The sequence below is a fragment of the Enhydra lutris genome, unplaced genomic scaffold, assembly GCF_002288905.1.
Source record: "Enhydra lutris kenyoni isolate GAN:26980312 unplaced genomic scaffold, ASM228890v2 scaffoldscaffold79, whole genome shotgun sequence".
NCBI lineage: Eukaryota > Metazoa > Chordata > Mammalia > Carnivora > Mustelidae > Enhydra > Enhydra lutris.
In genome coordinates, this window is record NW_019154163.1 from 6,740,849 (window position 1) to 6,760,596 (window position 19,748).

Below are 19,748 nucleotides of genomic sequence, written 5' to 3' on the forward strand. Positions count from 1 at the left end.
TTTTTTTTATTTATTTGACAGATCACAAGTAGGCAGAGAGGCAGGCAGAGAGAGACAGGAGGAGGAGGCAGGCTCCCTGCTGAGCAGAGAGCCCAATGCGGGACTCAATCCCAGGACCCTGAGATCATGACCTGAGCCAAAGGCAGAGGCTTTAACCACTGAGCCACCCAGGCGCCCCCAGTGTTTTTATATGTATAAAATCCTAAAGGGTGGGGGCGCCTGGGTGGCTCAGCGGGTTAAAGCCTCTGCCTTCGGCTGAGGTCATGGTCCCAGTGTCCTGGGATCGAGCCCCACATCAGCTCTCTGCTCAGCAGGGAACCTGCCTTCTCCTTTCTCTCTCTGCCTGCCTCTCTGCCTACTTGTGATCTCTATCTGTCAAATAAATAAATAAAATCTTTAAAAAAAAATCCTAAAGGGTACGAATGAAGTAATGAAACTAACATTTGTTATTTTCAGGACGGAAACTTGGTGGCTGAGGGACAGAGATGGAAGGGAAACTTTTCACTGTGTACTGTTTTATGCCTTCAAATTTTGAATGTTGTGAATGTATTACCTTTCAAAAGAAATACAATGAAAACATTTTTAAATATTACAAAAATTCCATGTTTATATTGTGTTCATATATTCATATAAACACATAAAAGTCAGAAGATCTGTAATGATACGCAGCAAACAGCAAACGGGTAGTAATGCCCTAGAAGGGGAGGTGGGAGGCTAGATGTCTGTGTGTGGAGGATCTTACTTTTTACTTTATTGCTTGAATTTGAAAATGAGATTTCATAATTACACCAATGAAGCACATAAAAAAGGACTTGCAGCATAAGACTAGGAGCACTGGGCCAAGAGAGTACAGTTTTCTCAATTCAGCCATATATGTATAAGGCACTCAGCCCTATTAACTTGGTCTTGAGTCATCAATCCCTTGAGTCTTTCTGATTGATTGAGGTAATAATACCTTGCCACACGAGAACTCACAGTGAAACAGCAACATGACTATCAGCTTATAATGGCCTCTGTGGAGAATAGTGAATTTTTTTGATATCAGAAGAGCTATCCAAGAGGCAAAGAATATGAAAGACAAGCAATGGAAGCAACTTTTACAACTATTGTAGATACAACTCCCATTTCAAAAGTATATAATCTGAAGATGTTGTCATGTTCTATTGGTTTAACAAAGTTGAAAGTGACTGCTCTGTACATAATGACCTTGACAATGTTGATGCTGTAAGTGAAAGTTCACTGTCATCTTTATATTAAGTTTAATAGTGTTTCTTATGTAAAATTAGGACTTGCAGATTATTCCCCTATCAGCCTTTATCCTGGGATGTGACGCTAACCAGATGCGGTTATGAAGTCACGCGGAACCTTGCTTTCTAGTGCTAGAAAAGATGTCTCTAATTACTGGATTCAATAAATATGAATCCAGATTGCTTGCAAAAAAAATGAATATGTAGTCTTTGAGGATACTGAAAGAACTTGTGATTTATAGTCAGTAATCCTTTATTTAAGACCTGGATACATTATATGGTAGCTGTATCACTTTGGATCATTAACTATTTCTAATAGTTAACCAACTGTCCTTACCCTTTTACCTGTCATACAAAGTTATTGAAACAATAAAATGAGATAGTATTATGAAATCATGTTATAAACTCTATAGTGTTGTGCAAATACTATCATTGTCATCTTTTAGCACATATAATGACAGATAATGATAAGTGGCTATAGTAGCTTCCCTCACATTGTCATAAAGAACATTTTCCACTTAGTTTTAGAATCACATGGCAACTTTTAAAACATACAACTTCCAGAAGGTCTCACTTAAAATTTGGCACTGTAACTTATTTCTGTCACTTCATGGGGAAAGGTAAAAATTAACATTTTATAATAATACTAGAAAATACTTGGTAATAAAACATAACAAATTTGTTGTTTAGTTTTACATCTTCTTGAACTGCTAGAAATAGACAAAAAAGATAATATAAACATTGATTTTTTTCTCTTAAATTTCAGTTATCTACCTCATATTCTACCATGCCATCTTTGTGTTCTTTACCTGGACCTACTGGAAGTCTATATTTACACTCCCACAACAGCCAAATCAGAAGGTAAGAATCCTGGTTACTTCCTAAAGGCTAAAGAGACAGGAAAGCAGAAATACAAACAAACAAACAAACAAAAAACAAACAAAACCCCCAAAGAATAGAAGAAGATGAGAAAAGAAACAAATAGCCTTCATTTAAGGAGAAGAGATTCAAGGTAATTTTAAAAAAGTCCTCTTAATGATAAAGGTAAATTAAGGGTAGGATAGTCTATAGAAGGATAATCTATCGCAAAATCACTGGCCATAGATACTTTGAAACTAAGAAACCACTATTTGAATTAATGATATAATTATTTTTTAAAATTTTTATTTCAATTCAATTTAGTTAACATATATTATTAGCTTCAGGAGTAAAATTTAGTGGTTCGTTAATAGCTTATATCACCCAGTGCTCATTACATTAAGTGCCTTCCTTAAGGCCCATCACCCAGTTACCCCATCCCCCATCCACCTCCCCTCCAATAATCCTCAGTTCATTTCCTATAGTTAAGAGACTCTTATGGTATGTTTCTCTTTCTATTTTTGTCTTATTTTCCCCTCCCTTTTCCTATTTTCATCAGTTTTGTTTCTTAAATTACACCTGGTGTGAAATCATTTGGTATTTGTCTTTCTCTGACTTATTTTGCTTAGTATAATACTCTCTAGTTCCATCCACATCATTGCAAATGGTAAAATTTCATTTTTTAGGATGGCTGAGTAATATTCCTGTGTGTGTGTGTGTGTGTGTGTGTGTGTGTGTGTACACCACATCGTCTTTATCCATTCATCTATCAATGGACATCTGAGTTCTTTCCATATTTTGGCTATTGGGGTCATTGCTGCTACAAACATTGGGGTGCATGTGCCCCTTAAAATCAATATTTTTGTATCACTTGGAATAATACCTATCAGTACAATTTCTGGGTAGTAGGGTAGTTCTATTTTTAACTTTTTGAGGAACCTCCATACTGTTTTCCAGAGTAGCTGCGCCATTGTGTATTCCTCCAGTAGTATAAGAAAGTTCCCCTTTCTCTGCATCATTACCAATATATGTTGTTTCTTCTGTTGTTAATTTTAGCCATTCTGACCGGTGTGAGGTGATATCTTATTGTGGTTTTGATTTGTATTTCCCTAATGCTGAATGATGTTCAAAATTTTTTCACAATAGTCATTTGCATGTATTCTTTGGAGAAATGTCTGTTCATATCTTCTCCCCATTTCTTGACAGATTATTTGTTTATGGGTGTTGAGTTTGATAATTTCTTTATAGATTTCAGATACCCTTTATCTGAGATGTGATTTGTGAATATCTTCTCCCATTCTGTCCATTGTCTTTTGGTTTTGTTGATTGTTTCCTTTACTCTGCAAAAGCTTTTTATCTTGATGAAATCCCAATAGTTCACTTTTGCTTTTGTTTTCATTGTCTTCGGAGATCTGCCCAGCAAGAAGTTGCTGTGCCCAAGGTCAAAGAAGTTGCTACCTGTGTTCTCCTCTAGGATTTTGATGGATTCTTGTGTCACATATAGGTTTTTCGTCCATTTTGAGTTTATTTTTTTGTATGGTATAAGAAAGTGGTCAAGTTTCATTCTTCTGCATGTGGCTGTCCAATATTCCCAGCACCATTTGTTGAAGAAACTGTCTTTTTTCCAATGGATATTCTTTCCTGCTTTATCAAACATTAATTGACCATAGAGTTGAGGATCCATTTCTGGGTTCTCTATTCTGTTCCATTGATCTATGTGTTTGTTTTTATGCCCATACCATACTGTCTTGATGATTACAGCTTTGTAATAGAGCTAGAAGTCTGGAATTCTGATGTCACCAGCTTTGGTTTTCTTTTTCAACATTCCTTTAGCTAATTAGGGTCTTTTCTGGTTCCATACAAATTTTAAGATTGTTTGTCCCAGCTGTGTGAAAAATGCTGGCAGTATTTTGGTAGGGATTGCACTGGATGTGCAGATTGCTTTGTGTAGCATACACATTTTAACAATATTTATCTTTCCAATCCATGAGCATGGAATGTTTTTCCTTTTGTGTTTGTGTGTGTTTTCCTGAACTTCTTTCATAAGTGTTCTATAAATTTCAGAGTACAGATCTTTTATCTCTTTGGTTAGGTTAATTCCTAGGTATGCAATGGGTTTTGGTGCAGTTGTAAATGGGATTGATTCCTTGATTTCTCCATCTGCTGATTTCCTTGTTTTCTCATTGTTTTCTCCATCCTTGATTTCTCATTGTTAGTGTATAGAAATGCAACAGACTTCTGTGGGTTGATTTTATATCTTGCAACTTTGCTGAATTTCTGTATCAGTTTTAGTAATTTTGGGGTAGTCTTTAGGGTTCTCTAGATAATCATGTCGTCTGTGAAGAGTAAAAGTTTGACTTATTCTTTGCCAGTTTGGATGCCTTCTATTTCTTTTTATTGTCTGATTGGTGAGGCTAGGACTTCCTGTACTATGTTGGACAACAATGGTGAGAGTGGACATCCCTGTCATATTCCTGACCCTAGGGGAAAAGCTCTGTTTTTCCCATTGAGGATAATATACACTGTGGGTCTTTTGTATATGCCTTTATGATGTTGAGGTATGTTCTCTCCATCTCTACATTTTGGAGACTTTTTATCAAGAGAGGATGCTGTATTTTGTCAAATGATTTTTCTGCATCTATTGAAAGGATCATATGGGGTTCTTGTCCTTTCTTTTATTAATATGTTGTATCACTATGATTGATTTGTGGATGTTGAACCACCCCTGAAACACAGGAATAAATTCCACTGGGTTGCAGTAAATAATCCTTTTAATTTATTGTGGGATCCAAATAGCTAGTATCTTGGTGAGAATTTTTGCATCCATGCTCACCAGGGATATTGTCTTGTAATTCTCCTTTTTGGTGGGGTCTTAGTCTGGTTTGGGGATCAGGGTAATGCTGGCCTCATAGAATGAGTTTGGAAGTTTTCTTTTCATTTCCATTTTTTTGAAAAGTTTCAGATGAATAGTATTAATTCTTCTTTCCTTTTTTGGTAGAATTCCCTTGGGAGGCCATCTGGTCCTAGACTCTTGTTTCTTGGGAGATTTTTGATGATTGATTCAATTCCTTTCCTGGTTATGGGTCTGTTCATGTTTTCTATTTCTTCCTGTTTCAGTTTTGGTAGTTTATATGTTTCTAGGAGTGCATCCATATTTCCAGGTTGTCTAACTTGTTGGCATATAATTGCTTATAATATGCTCTTATAATTGTATTTCTTCAGTATTGGTTGTGATCTCTCCTCTTTCATTCATGATTTCATTTATTTGGGTCCTTTCTCTTTTCTATCTGATAAATCTGGCTAGGGGTTTATCAATATTATTAATTCTTTGAAAGAACAAGATCCTGGTTTCATTGATCTGTTCTACTGTTTTTTTAATTTCTATATCTTTGATTTCTGCTCTAATCTTTAATATTTTTCTTCTGCTGGTTTTAGGCTTTATTTGTTGTTCTTTTTCCAGCTCCTTTAGGTGTAAGGTTAGGTTGCATATGTGAGACTTTTTGTGTTTCTTGAGAAAGGTCTGTATTGCTAAATACTTCCTTCTTAGGACCACCTTTGCTGCATCCCAAAGGTTCTGAACTGTCATGTTTTCATTTTCTTTTGCTTCCATGTATTTTTAAACTGTTCTTTAATTTCCTGGTTGACCCATTCATTCTTTAGTAGGATGTTCATTAACATCCATGTATTTGTGCTCTTTCAAAATTTCTTCTTGTGGTTGACTTCAAGTTTCATAGCATTGTGGTTTGAAAATATGCAGGCTATGAGCTCAATTTTTTTCCTACCAGTTGAGGCTTGATTTGTGGCCCAGTATGTCATCTGTTCTGGATAATGTTCCATGTACTCAAGAAAAATTTTTGTCCTCCTGCTTAAGGATGAAATCCTCTGAATATATCTGTGAAGTCTACCTGTTTCAGTGTGTCATTCAAAGCCCTTGTTTCCTTGTTGATCTTCTGCTTAGATGATCTGTCCATTGCTGTGAGTTGGGTGTTAATGTTCCCTACTATTTTTGTATTATTATCAATGTGTTTCTTTGATTTTGTTATTAATTGGTTTATATACTTGTCTGCTCCCAAGTTGGGGGCATAAATATTTGCACTTGTTAGATCTTCTTGTTGGATAGACTGTTTATTATGTGTCCTTCTTCATCTCTTACACAGTCTTTTGTTTAAAATCAGTTTGTGTGATATAAGGATGGCTACTCCAGTTTTCTTTTGATGTCCATTAGAATGATAAATTGTTCTCCACACCCTCACTTTCAATCTGGAGGTGACTTTGGATCTAAAGTGAGTCTCTTATTGATGGGTCTTCTTTATTTTATCCATTCTGATACCCTGTTTCTTTTGATTGGAGCTTTGGGGCCATTTACATTTGGAATAATTATTGAAAGATATGAATATAGTTCCATTGTATTACCTATAAAGTCACCATCCCTGTAGAATGTCTCTGTTCCTATCTGGGCTCTTTCTCTGCTCAAAGGATCCCCTTTAATATTTCTTGCAGCACTGATTTGGTGTTCACAAATTCCTTTAGTTTTGGGGGTGCCTGGGTGGCTCAGTTGGTTAAGTATCTACCTTTGCTTCTGGTCATGGTCCCATGGTCCTGCATTCGAGCCCTGGTCAGGCTCCCTGCTCAGCGGGGAGTCTGCTTTTCCTTCTCCTTTTGCCCCTCCCCAACACATGCTCGCTCTCTTGCTCTCTCTCTCTCTCTCTCGCTCTCTCTTTAGTAAATAAATAAAATCTTTAAAAAATATAAAATCCTTTGGTTTTTGATTTTCCTGGAAACTCTTCATCTCCCCTTCTATTCTGAATGACATTCTTCCTGGATAAAGTATTTTTGGCTGCATATTTTTCCCATTTAGCACACTGAATATGTTATGCCAGTCCTTTCTGGCCTGCCAGCTCTCTGTGGACAGGCCTGCTGCCAGCCTTTTGTGTCTACCCTTGTGTGTTAAGGACCTCTTTCCCCAAGCTGCTGTCAGAATTTTCTCTTTGTAGTTTATAAGCTTCACTATAATATGTTGAAGTGTTGACCTATTTTGTTGATTTTGAGGGGGTTCTCTGTGCTCCCTGGACTTGAATGCCTGTTTCCTTTCACAGATTAGGAAAATCTCAGCTATAATTTGTTCCAATAAACCTTCTGCCCCTTTCTACCACTCCTCATCTTCTAACATTCCTATAATATGGATATTATTTCACTTTGTTGATTCATTGAATTCCCTTAGTCTACCTTCATGATTTAATGGTTTTCTTTCCCTTTTCTTTGCAACTTCTTTATTTTCCATCATTTTGTCTTCTACATCACTGACTTCCTCTTCTGCTTTTTTCATTCTCATTTGTATGGTGTCCACTTTGGACTGTAACTTGGTAATAGCATTTTTAAATTTCAGCCTGACTAGATTTTAGTTCTTTTATCTCTATAGTAAGGGATTCTCTAGTATTTTCAATGCTTTTTTTCAAGCCAAGCTAGTATCTTTAAAATTATTTTTAATTCTATTCAGACATCTTTCTTATATCAGTATTCATCCCTGGCAGTGAGTACTACCTCCTATTCTTTCTTTTGGTGTGAATTTCTCCATCGTGCCATTTTGTCCAGGAAAGAAAAGAAGAAAGACATAGAAAACAGCAAAAACTTATAATTAGATCCTGAATGTGTTTTGGTCCATTTGTTGAAAGAAACTAGACCCCATATGTATGTATGTATATATATATTATATATATGTATATATATATAATATATAATATATATATATATTATATATAATATATATATATATAAATACAATGAAAGGAAACAAAAAATAATATATCTAAGCTACATATAAAATTTTTAATTATAAAAGATTAAAAAAAGAATTTAAAAAATAAATAATGGAAAAAATAATACTAAAAGACTAAAGAATGAAAATGCAAAGAATGCTGTATACTGTTTACCCCAGGAGGTGAAGCTTTCTAGCCCTCTATAAACAGAATTTTGCGGTGCCTGGGTGGCTCAGTGGGTTGGGCCTCTGCCTTCAGCTCTGGTCGTGATCTTAGGGTCCTGGGATCGAGTCCCATGTTGGGGTCTCTGCTCGGTGGGGAGCCTGCTTCCCTTCCTCTCTCTCTGCCTGCCTCTCTGCCTGCTTGTGATCTCTGTCTGTCAAATTAAAAAAAAAAAATCTTAACAGGAATTTTGGTGAGAGTGAGTTGGTTGTTCTGCTCTTCTGGAGGAGGGGCCTGTTGCAACTGATTCTCAGGTGGACTTACCCTAGTGGAAAAGCACTTGCCATCCTAAGAGAAGCAGGATTTGGTGTAAGCAGCTCTAAACTCAACTAGGTGGTGTTTTGCTCACTGAAGGCTCTCAGAACTCCTGAGTGGATTGAATATTGGCTATGCCCTACCTTCTAGCCCCCAAGCTGAAAATTCTTGCCCTCCACTCTTCAGTAAGCCCTCACAGAACAGCAATTACTCTTGTCTCCCCAGTTTCCGTCAGAACTGTGTTCACCTGGCCTGTGAGCAAGCGTTTTTATCTCAGTCACATGACTGAGTTTCAAAACTCAAAATTTATGGCCTCTTGCAGCTTGGACCACTGCTCTTACTCCTGGGGGAGGGGGAACTGTCTCACCACGCTTCTGCATTTTGCTGGACCCTTCCCAGGAAAGGGGTCACATGACCATCTAGCAGTTTGCAGTTTATAACAACACAGAGCACAAAGGTGGCACCCACACTCCCTCTTCACAAACGGCTTCCCTGCTGCCAGTTAGGCATCACTGATTCCTCTTATAAACCCAGGGATCCTCCAACCATGCTGTCACACCTGGTATTCTGCCCCACTTCTCCACCTGAACACCTTTAAGCCAGTCACATCCCCCTCTGTAGGAGACTTCTAAAAGTTATGATTTTTCGCTCTACTGATTTATGTCTAATTAGCTAACATATAATACATCATTAGTTTTTGATGTAGTGTTCAATGATTCATTAGTTGCATATAACACCCAGTGTTCATCAACATAGGTGCCCTCCTTAATACCTGTCACCCAGTTACTCCATCCCCCTACTACCCTCCCTTCTGTAACCCTCAGTTTGGTTCCCAGAGTCCAGAGTCTCTCATGGTTTGTCTCCCTTATTTTTTCCCCATTCAGTTTTCCCTCCCTTCCGCTAAGGTCCTCCATGCTATTCCTTATGTTCCACATATGAGTGAAACCATATAATAATTAACTTTCTCTGCTTGACTTATTTCACTTAGCATAATCCCTTCCAGTTCCATCCATGTCGATGCAAATGGTGGGTATTCATCCTTTCTGATCGGTGAGAAATATAGAATATTATGTCATCTGAAAATACTCAAAGTTTTACTTTATCCTTACCAGTGTGGATGTCTTTTATTTCTTTTTGTTGTCTGATTGCTATAGTTAGGACTTCCAGTATTGTCTTGAATAAAAGTGGTGAGAGTGGACGTCCTTGTCTTTTTCCGGTCTTAGGGGGAAAGCTTTTAGTTTTTCCCCACTACAATATTAACTATGGGTTTGTCATAGATGGCCTTTATTATGTTGTGGTATGTTCCCTGTAAACCTACTTTCTTGACTATTTTAGTCATGAAGGGATGTTGTTCTCTGTCAAATGCTTTTTCTGCACTGAAGTGATCATATGTTTTTTATCTTTTCTCATATTGATGTGATGTATCATATTGATTGATTTGCAAATATTGAACCACCTTTTCTGGGAATAAATCCCACTTGATCACAGTGAATGATTTTACTAAAATATTATTGTATTTAATTTTGTTATAATTTGTTGAGAATTTTTGCATCTCTTTTCATCAGAGACAGTGACCTGTAGTTCTCCTTTTTTGTAGTGTCTTTATCTGGTTTTGGTATCAGGGTAATGCAGGCCTCATAAAATGAATTTGCAAGTTTTCCTTCCTCTTCTTTTTTTTGGGATAATTTGAGAAGAATACATAGTAACCCTTTAAATGTTTGGTAAATTTCACCTGTTAAGCCATCTGGTCCTGGACTTTTATTTGTTGGGAGTTTTTTGATTACTGATTGACTTTTGTTGCTGCTAAATGGTCTGTTCAAATTTTCTCTCTTCCTGATTCAATTTTTGGAGGTTTATATTTGTAGAAATTTATCTATTTCTTCTAGGTAATCCAGTTTGATGGCATATAATTTTTCATGAGATTCTTTTATAATCCACTGTATTTCTGTGGTGTCAGTAGTTATTTTTCCTTTTTCACACATGATTTTGGTTTTTTTTTACTTCTCCCTCTTTCATCAATCTGGCTAAAGTTTTATCAATTTTGTGTATCTTTTCAAAGAACCAGCACCTTTTATTGATCTGTTCTATTTTTTTTAGTACCTCCTTCATTTAATTCTTGAATCTTCATTATTTCCTTCCTTCTACAGGTTTTGAGTTTTGTTTATTTCTCTTTTTCTAGTTCCTTTAGATGAAACATTTGGTTTGAGATTTTTCTTGCTTCTTGAGGTAGGACTGTATTGCTATAAACTTCCCTCTTTGCACTGCTTTTGCTGTGTCCCATAGGTTTTGCATGATTGTGTTTTCAATTTAATTTGTCTCCATGTATGTGTTTTTATTTTCTCTTTGATGTCTTGGTTGTCCCATTCATTGTTTAGTAGCATGTTATTCAACCTCCATGTATTTCTAGACTTTCTAATTTTTTTTTCTTGTTGATTTTTCGTTTCATAGCATTTTGGTGAGAAAAGATGAGTGGTATTACTTTGACCTTTTTTAATTTGTTGAGACTTGTTTTGTGGCTTCATATGTGATCTGTTCTGGATGTTCCATATACATTTGAAAAGAATGTGTATTCTGCTGTATTAGGATGGATTATTCTTTTTTTAAAAATATTTTATTTATTTATTTGACAGACAGATCACAAGTAGGCAGAGAGGCAGGCAGAGAAAGGGGGGAAGCTGGCTCCCCACTGAGCAGAGAACCCGACGCAGGGCTCTATCCCAGGACCCTGAGATCATGACCTGAGCCGAAGGCAGAGGCTTAACTTCCTGAGCCACCCAGGCACCCCGTAGGATGGATTATTCTGAACATCTTTTGAATCTATCTAGTCCAGTGTGTCATTCAAAGCCAATGTTTTCTTGTTGATTTTCTTTTTGGATGATCTGCCCATCTATGTCAGTTGGATGTTAAAGCCCTCTATTATTATTATCCATTACTTCCTTTATGTTTGTTATTAGCTACTTTAAGTATTGAATGCTCCCACGTTGGGTGTATAAATAATTGTTATGTCTTCTTTTTTGATTCTCCCCTTAATGATTAATGTTCTTCTTTGTCTCTTATTACAGTCTTTATTTTAAAGTCTGTTTTTTCTGATATAAGTATTGCTACCCTGGCTTTCTTTTCACATCCATTTGTATGTTAAATACTTCTCCATCCCCTCAATTTCTATCTGCATGTGTCTTTAGGTCTGAGATCAGCCTTTCACAGGCAGCATATAGCTGGGTCTTCTTTTTTGTCCATTTTGTCACCCTATATCTTTAGATTATTTATTCTATTTACATTCAAAGTAATTATTGATAAGTATGTATTTGTTGCCATTTTGTTACTTGTTTTATCATTGTTTTTGTAGTTTTTCTCCATTCCTTTCTTCCCTTGCTCTCTTCTCTCATGATTAGTTGGCTTTCTTTAGTGATTATACCTTGATTCCTTTCTCTGTATTTTTTGCGTATCTATTACTGGTTTTTGAATTTTGGTTAACATTTGGATTGTATATAAGATCTTCTGTATATGGCAGTCTATACTAAGTTGATATTTGGTTGAATTTGAACCCATTCTTAACTTCTCTCCTCCATACCTTTTAAGTATATGGTGTCATACTTTACATCCTTTTATTTTGTGAGTCCCTTTACTGATTTTTACGTATACTTACTTTTACTGCTTTTGTGTTTCCTACTTTCCTTACTCTAGCTTATGGTCTTTCCTTTCCACTTAAAGATTCACCTTTAACAATTCTTATAGGACTGGTTTAGTGTTCATGAATTCTCTTTACTTTTATTTGTCTGGGAAGCTCTCTCTTTCTATGCTGAATGACAGCCTTGCTGGATAGAGTATTCTTGGCTGAAGATTTTTCCCATTCAGCACTTTGAATATATCATGCTACTCCCATCTGGCTTGCAAGTTTCTGGTGAAAAATCAGCTGATTGCCTTATGGGGGTTTGTTTCCCTTTTATGTAAGTCTCTTTTCTCTTGCTGATTTTAAAATTCTCTCTATCACTACATATTGCCATCTTAGTTACTATTTTTCTTGGTGTGGACCCCCTTGGGTTGATTTTATTGTAGATCTCTCTCTGCCTCCTGAATCTGAATTTCTGTTTTCTTCTCCAGATTCAAGAAATTATAGGCTATTATTACCTCAAATAAATTTTCTGCCTCTTTTCTCTCTCTTCTTCTAGGATCTGTATAAATCAAATATTATTACACTTCATAGCACCACTGAGTTCCCTATGTCTATTCTTATTTTGCACATTCTTTCATCTCACCTACTCAGCTTGATTACTTTGCATTACTTTCTCCTCCAGGTCACTGATTCATTCTTCTTGCCTAATCTAGTCTGCTATATAGTCCACCTAATGTATTTTTAATTTCATGTTCTTCATCTCTGATTGGTTCTTTTATGTCTTTTTTTATATATATTTCATAAGGGTCTCCTGATGTCTTCCACTCTTCTCAAGTCCAGTGAGTACCTTTATAATCATTTCTTTAAACTCTCTATCAGGTATATGACTTATCTGTGTTTCACTTTGGTCTCTTACTGTAATTTTATTCTGTCATTTCATTTGGGACATATTCATCTATATCTTCATTTTGTCTTACTCTCTGTGTCTGTTTCTATGTGTTAAGAAAGACAGCTATGTCTTCTGCACTTGAAAGTAATGATCTTATGAAGAAAATGTCCTGTAGTGCCCTACTGTACTGTATCCCCTGTTCAGAATCTGGCACTTCAGGGATGTCTCCAATATGTAATTTATACACCCTGCTGTTATGGCTGAGCCATTTTATCCCTCAGCCCAGTCATCCCCAGTGGCTCTCTTTGCCTGTTATAGGCAGTGTTTTCTCCCTGTGGTGTATTTGGGCAGTCTGGGGACACCCTGGTCTTGGTTAAGTCAGACCAGGCATTTGCCAGAGATGTAGTAGCAAGTAACCACAAGGTGCTGTCCTCATGTTGTCCCCTGAGAAGCTTTCATTTGTGGGCAAAGCCTGAAGTCAGACCAGTTGTCTGCCTCCAGCACTCTGCTGGGGTCTCAGTCTGAGTGGTTTGTGTGATTATCTTTCCCTCTCTCCAACGCCAACGTCACTTTGGTGTGGTGCTATCCACTATAGGGGTTGATTGCATACTCCCAGACCTGAGACACCACTGTGTATGGACTCTGGCTGAGAGCATATTGGAGAGTGTGCATCCACTGAAGCATAGTGTGGGGGGTTGGTTGGTAGGGTGATGGTGCTAGCAAGCTTTGTGTGCCCCTGGTCTTCTCTGTGAGGGGCCCTGCAGTGATGGACTGAAATGGGCTGTCTGGAGCAGTGAATTGGTAGAAGCACTGCATAGGGGCTCAAGGTGGCATTGCTAGCAATTTACAATCCAACTCTAGGGCTGGGGAGGGAAATGGCATCTTGGTAGATGGACTTTCCTGGAGTTGTTTCCCTATTAGTTCTCTCCCTCCAGGCCTTGCTCTGAGATTAGTAAATAACTCCTTCCCATATGCCCCAGGTACCTTTCAGACTGCTGCTTCTATGCTGTATCTCCACAGGCTGTTTATTGTGCCGTCCTTTTAAGAGTGGGGACTCAGTTTCTTCTTGCCCACCAACTCTCCCAAAGCTGAGCCTGCTGATACTTTAAAATTTCAGGTTTTAAGTTCTGCAAGTTATAAAGCTCATGAAATTCGGCCCCTCTGGTTTTCAAATGCAAATGTTATAGGAATTTGTATTCCCTTTGCAGACTTCCTAGTGTGGGGGTTTGTTTTTCACCCCTTTTTAGGCTCACACTGTCTTTCTGTCCTGCAGTCCCAGGAGTCCCTTTAGTTCCTGACCATGTCTCCATCCTTCCTACCCTCTTTGACATGGCTTTTTCCTGCATTTAGTTGTGGAGTTTATTCCACCAGTCTTCAGGTCATTTTCCAGGTTATTTACACTGATATGACAGTTACCTAGTTGTATCTGTGGGAAGAGCTGAGCATAGGGTCCTCCTACTCTGCCATTTTCTCTGGAAGTCCCCTTATCAACTGTTTTAATGCTATCTACAAACAACTTATTTTAGAACCAAAAGTAAATGAGACAAATGTGAAAGGATGGAAAAAGTTATTCTAAGCAGATAGTAATTAAAAGAGATCAAGGGTAGGTATACTAATATCACATGAAAAGAGGTTTTAAGCCAAAAAGTGTTACAAGATACAAGGAAGAAAAAGACCATATTAGTGATGTCAGAAAGATGCAGAGAAGAAAAAACCAGCTTTTGTCCCCCCACAAGCCAGATGGCTTCACTTGGTGAATTCTACTAAACATTTGAAGAATTAACATCAGTCGTTCTCCAGTTCTTCCAAAATACTGGAGAAAGCAGTACGCTTCAAACTCATTTTACAAGGATGGCATTAATCATGATACCAAAGCCAGACAAGGCCATTACAAGAAAAGAAAAATACAGGCCAATATCCTTGGTGAACAAAGATGCAAGATCCTTAACAAAATACTAGCAAACCAAATTAAACAGCATATTTAAAAAGATCATTCACCATGGCTAAGTGGGATTTATACTGAGGATACAGGGATGGTTTAACATATGTAAATCAATATATATGATATACCATATTTACAAAATGAAGGATAAAAGTCATATGATTATCTCAATAGATGCAGAAAAAGCATTTGACAAATTTCAACATCATTTCATGATTAAAAAAAAAAAACTCTTAACAAATTAGGTGTAGAACAAATGTACTTCAACATTATAAGACCATATATGACAAACCCACAACTGTCATATTCAGTCATAAAAAATCTGAAAGCTTTTTCTCTAAGATCAGGAACAAGGACAAGAATGCCCATTCTCACCACTTCTATTCAACATAGTACTGGAAGTGCTAGCTAGAGCATTTAGGAAAGGGAAAGAAATAAAGGCATACAAATCAGAAAGGAAGAAGTTTTCTGTTTGTAGATGACATGATCTTACATATGGAAACCCTAAAAAGCCCACCAAAAAATACCTTTTAGAACTAATAAATAAATTCAGTAATGTTACAGGGTAAAAAAATGAAAAACAAAAATCAGTTGAATTTCTATACCATAAAGACAAACTATCCAAAAAAGAAGTTAAGAAAACAATTGCATTATAGTAGCATCAAAAAGAATAAATACTTAGGAATAAATTTTACCAAAGAGTAGCAGGAACTGTACAAGAAAAACTATAAAACAATGATGAAAGAAATTGAAGAAGACACAAATAAATGGAAAGATTTCCTATGTTCATGAATTGGAAGAACTAATATTGTTAAAATGTCCATACACCTACAGCTATCTACAGATTCAGTGTAATACCTCTCAAGATTCCAATAGCATTTTTTTTACAGAATTATAAAAAACATCCTAGAATTCACTTGGAATCACAAGAGAACCTAAATAATTAAAGCAAGTTTGAACAAGAAAAAAAAAAGCTGGAGGCATTACCTTTCCTGATTTCAAATTATATTATAAATTTATAGCAATCAAAACAGTACTGTACTGGTGTACAATGAGACACATAAACTAGAACAGATTCAAGAGTTCAAAATAAACATGCATATGCAGTCAATAGATCTTTAACAAAGTTGCCAAGGATACACAATGGGAAAATGATAATCTCTTTAATAAATGTGCTGGAGAAATTGGATATTCACATGCAAAGGAAAGAAATTAGATCTTTATCTCAAAAAATTCATTTTAAATGAATTAATGACTTGAACAAAAGACCTGAAACCATAATAATCCTTAAAAAAAAAAAAAAGTGGGGCACCTGGGTGGTTCAGTCGGTTAAGCGACTGCCTTCAGCTCAGGTCATGACCCCAGGGTCCTGGGATCAAGTCCCACATCAGGCTCCTCCTGCTCTGTGGGAAGCCTGCTTCTCCCTCTTTCTGCCTGCTACTCCCCATCTTGTGCTCTCTCTGTGTCAAATAAATAAATAAAATATTTTTTAAAAAAAGAAAGGAAAAACAGAGGAAAACTCTTTGACATTGGTCTTGGCATAATTTTTTTGATTTGACACCAAAACCGGACATAACAAAGGCAAAAATAAGCAAGTGGGACTACATCAAACTAAAAAGTTTCTGCATAGTAAAGGAAACAATCAGTACAATTATAAGACAATCTATGGAATGGGAGGAAATATTTCCAAATTACCTGATAAGCAGTTATTATATAAAGTTATTATTATATATATGTAACTCATATAACTGAATAACAATAGTAATATACAAAACAAAAAGAACTTACAAATGGCACACAAATATTTGAAAACATGTTCAACCTCACTAATTGTCAGAAAAATGTGACTCAAAACCACAATGAGATATTACCTCACAACTGTTAGGATGGCTGTTATCAAAAAGTCAAGGCATAGGGGCGCCTGGGTGACTCAGTGGGTTAAAGCCTCTGCCTTCAGCTCAGGTCATGATCCCAGGGTCCTGGGATCAAGCCCCACATCAGGCTCCCTGCTCCCTGCTGAGCAGGGAGCATGCTTCCCCCTCTCTCTCTGCCTGCCTCTCTGCCTACTTGTGACTTCTGTCTGTCAAATAAATAAATAAAATCTTAAAAATAAGTCAAGGCATAAACAAGTGTTGGTGAGGATATGGAAGAAAGGGAAGCCTTGTTCATAGTTGGTGGGAATGTAAATTGCTACCACCATTATGGAAAACAGTGTCGAGATTCCTCAGAAATTAGCAATAGAACTACCATGTGATCAAGCAGCCCCACTTCTGGTGTATAACCAAAGGAAATGAAAACAGATTACTGAAGAGACATATGCAATCCCACTATTTGTAGTCATAAAGATATAGAAACAACCGATGTGTTCATCAGTGGATGAGTAGATAGAGAAAATAAGGAATATATGTATAATTAAATATTATTCAGTCTTTCAAAATAAAGAAATCCTGCCATTTGCAACAACATGGATGTACCTAGAGGACATTATGCTAATGAGATAAGCCAGACACAGACAAGTACTGCATGATCTCTCTTATATGTTGAATCTTAAAAAAAAAAAGGCAAATTCATAGTTATAGAACAGAATGGTGGTTATCAGGAACTGGGAAGTGGGAGTTAGGGGACGTGTTGGCAAAAATGTACAAAATTTCAGCCATAAAATGGATAAATTGTGCAGACCTAATCTATAGCATGGTATCTATGGTTAATAAAAATGTATTAATAATGTATTATATAATTAAAATACTAAGAGAATAATCTCAAATGTTGTACCACAACAAAACAGTAACTATGTGAGGTGGCAGATATGTTAATTAGCTTGACCTGATAAACATTTCATAATTTATATGTGTATCAAAGCATCACATTGCATATATTAAATATATCCAATTTTTAACTGCCAGTCGTACCTCAATAAAGCTGAAAAAAATGAATAAAATAAAATATTTAACCCACAAGAAAAGAGAGATGGACATTAGATATTGATAAGATAGTCAATTCATCAAGAACATTCTGTGGTTATAAACATAGAGTGCCCCAAAATGTAGGAAGTAAAAACTGGCAGCACTTAAGGAAAAAATACACAGTCCTACAATAATTGGAGATTTCAATAACCCATTTTCAATAATGGATAGAACACCTAGACAGAAGATCAATACAGAAATGAAGGATTTCATAACACTGTAAACCAACTAGATGTAATACACATGAACAGAACACTCCACCCAAAAATAAAAGAGTACAAGTTCTTCTCATGAGCATGCAGGATATCCTGTAATATAGATCATATGTTAGGATGTAAAACAAGTCTCAATAAATTTATCATACAAAGGATTTTCTCCAACTTCAGTGGAATGAAACTAGAACTCGATAACCAGAGGAAAACTATAAATTCACAAATTTGGGAAAATGAACAACACTCTTAAACAACTAATGAATTAAATGAAAAATCACAAGAGAAATTTTTAAAAATCAAAAATAAACATAGATAAATATAAATGAAAATAAATATAAATTAAATATAAATAAAAATAAACATAAATAAAAGTAGACATAAAATGAAAAAGAACATACCAAAAATTTTAGGATGCAATAAAACAGTATTTGGAAGAAAATTTATAGTTATAAACACTTAAAAATGAATAATATGTCAATTCAATATTCTTTACACCTTAAAGAATGAGAAAATGAAGAGCACTCTATCCCCAAAGTTAGCAGCAGTAAATAGGGATGATTATAGCAGAGATAAAACCAAATAAGGAATAGAAAACAGTAGAAATAATCAATAAGACCAAAATTGGGACTTTGAAAAGATCAACAAAATAAAGAAACTTTTAGCTAGACTGAACAAAGACAGAGAGAGAGGACACAAATTACTAATTATCAGAAATGAAAGTGGAACATTACCACAGACCTTATAGAAACAGAAAGAATTATAATAGGATTGTGTGCCAACAAATCAGAAACCTAAATGAAATGGAAAAATTCCTAGAAATACACAAACTATCAAAACTGACTCAAGCAGAAATTTTAAAAATTTTGAATATACCCAAAATAAGTAAAGAGATTTACTAATCAAAAACCAGTTAAAAAAGAAAAGCTCAGGACAAGATGGTTTCACAGGTAAATTCAATCAGAAGAATAATTAACATAAGTCCTTCTCAAAATCTTCCAAAAGAGAGAGAGAGAGAGAAAAGTGAGGAACACATTCTCCAGCCAGTGCAAGTAGGCAAGAAGAAAAAAAGGCATCGAAATTAGGTAGAAAAAAATAAAATTACCTCTGTTCACACACAGTATGATCTTATATGTGGAAGACCCTAAAGATCCTCCCCCAAAATTTGTTGCATTTACAGTATCATGAAAAAGAATAAAATGCTTAGGAATAAACTTCATCAAGGAGGTGAAAATCTCAGTACACTGAAAACTAAAATCTTTTGCTAAAAACAATTAGATACAAATAAATGGAAAGACAGCTCATGTTCATGGATTGAAAAAATTAATGTTAAGAATGTCATCACTACCCAAGGTAGTCTACAGATTTGCTGCAATCTCTATCAAAATCCCAATATTTTTTGAATAAGTAGAAAATTCCATCTTAAAATTCATATGAAATCTTAAGGGACCCCAAATAGCTAAAATAATCTTGAAAAAGAACAAAGTCCTAGGTCTCATTTATTCATTTCTAAACTTACTACAGAGCTACAGTAATCAAAACAGTGTGCTACAGACACAATGGAATGTGTCTATGGAACAGAAGTAAGAGCCTACTAATAAATCCTCACATATATGTAACCATATATAACCTCACATATATGCTCAGGTGATTCTTGAAAAGGGTAATAAGACCGTTCAATGGAGGAGAGAGGAGTCAAGATGGAGGAGAAACAACAGGCTGAGACTACTTCAGGTAGCGGAGATCAGCTAGATAGCTTATCTAAAGATTGCAAACACCTACAAATCCAACGGG

General features: G+C 36.0%; 1 protein-coding gene across 1 annotated transcript in view; it reads left to right on the plus strand.

Moving 5' to 3' along the window:
• Positions 1–19,748, plus strand: part of LOC111160929 (zinc finger DHHC-type containing 15) — a 102,861-nt gene that overhangs the window by 69,347 nt on the left and 13,766 nt on the right. Inside the window, exon 2 of the mRNA XM_022524327.1 lies at positions 2,014–2,108. Within this exon, the coding sequence (XP_022380035.1) occupies positions 2,014–2,108 (95 nt within the window). The remainder of the gene's footprint in view (positions 1–2,013; positions 2,109–19,748) is intronic.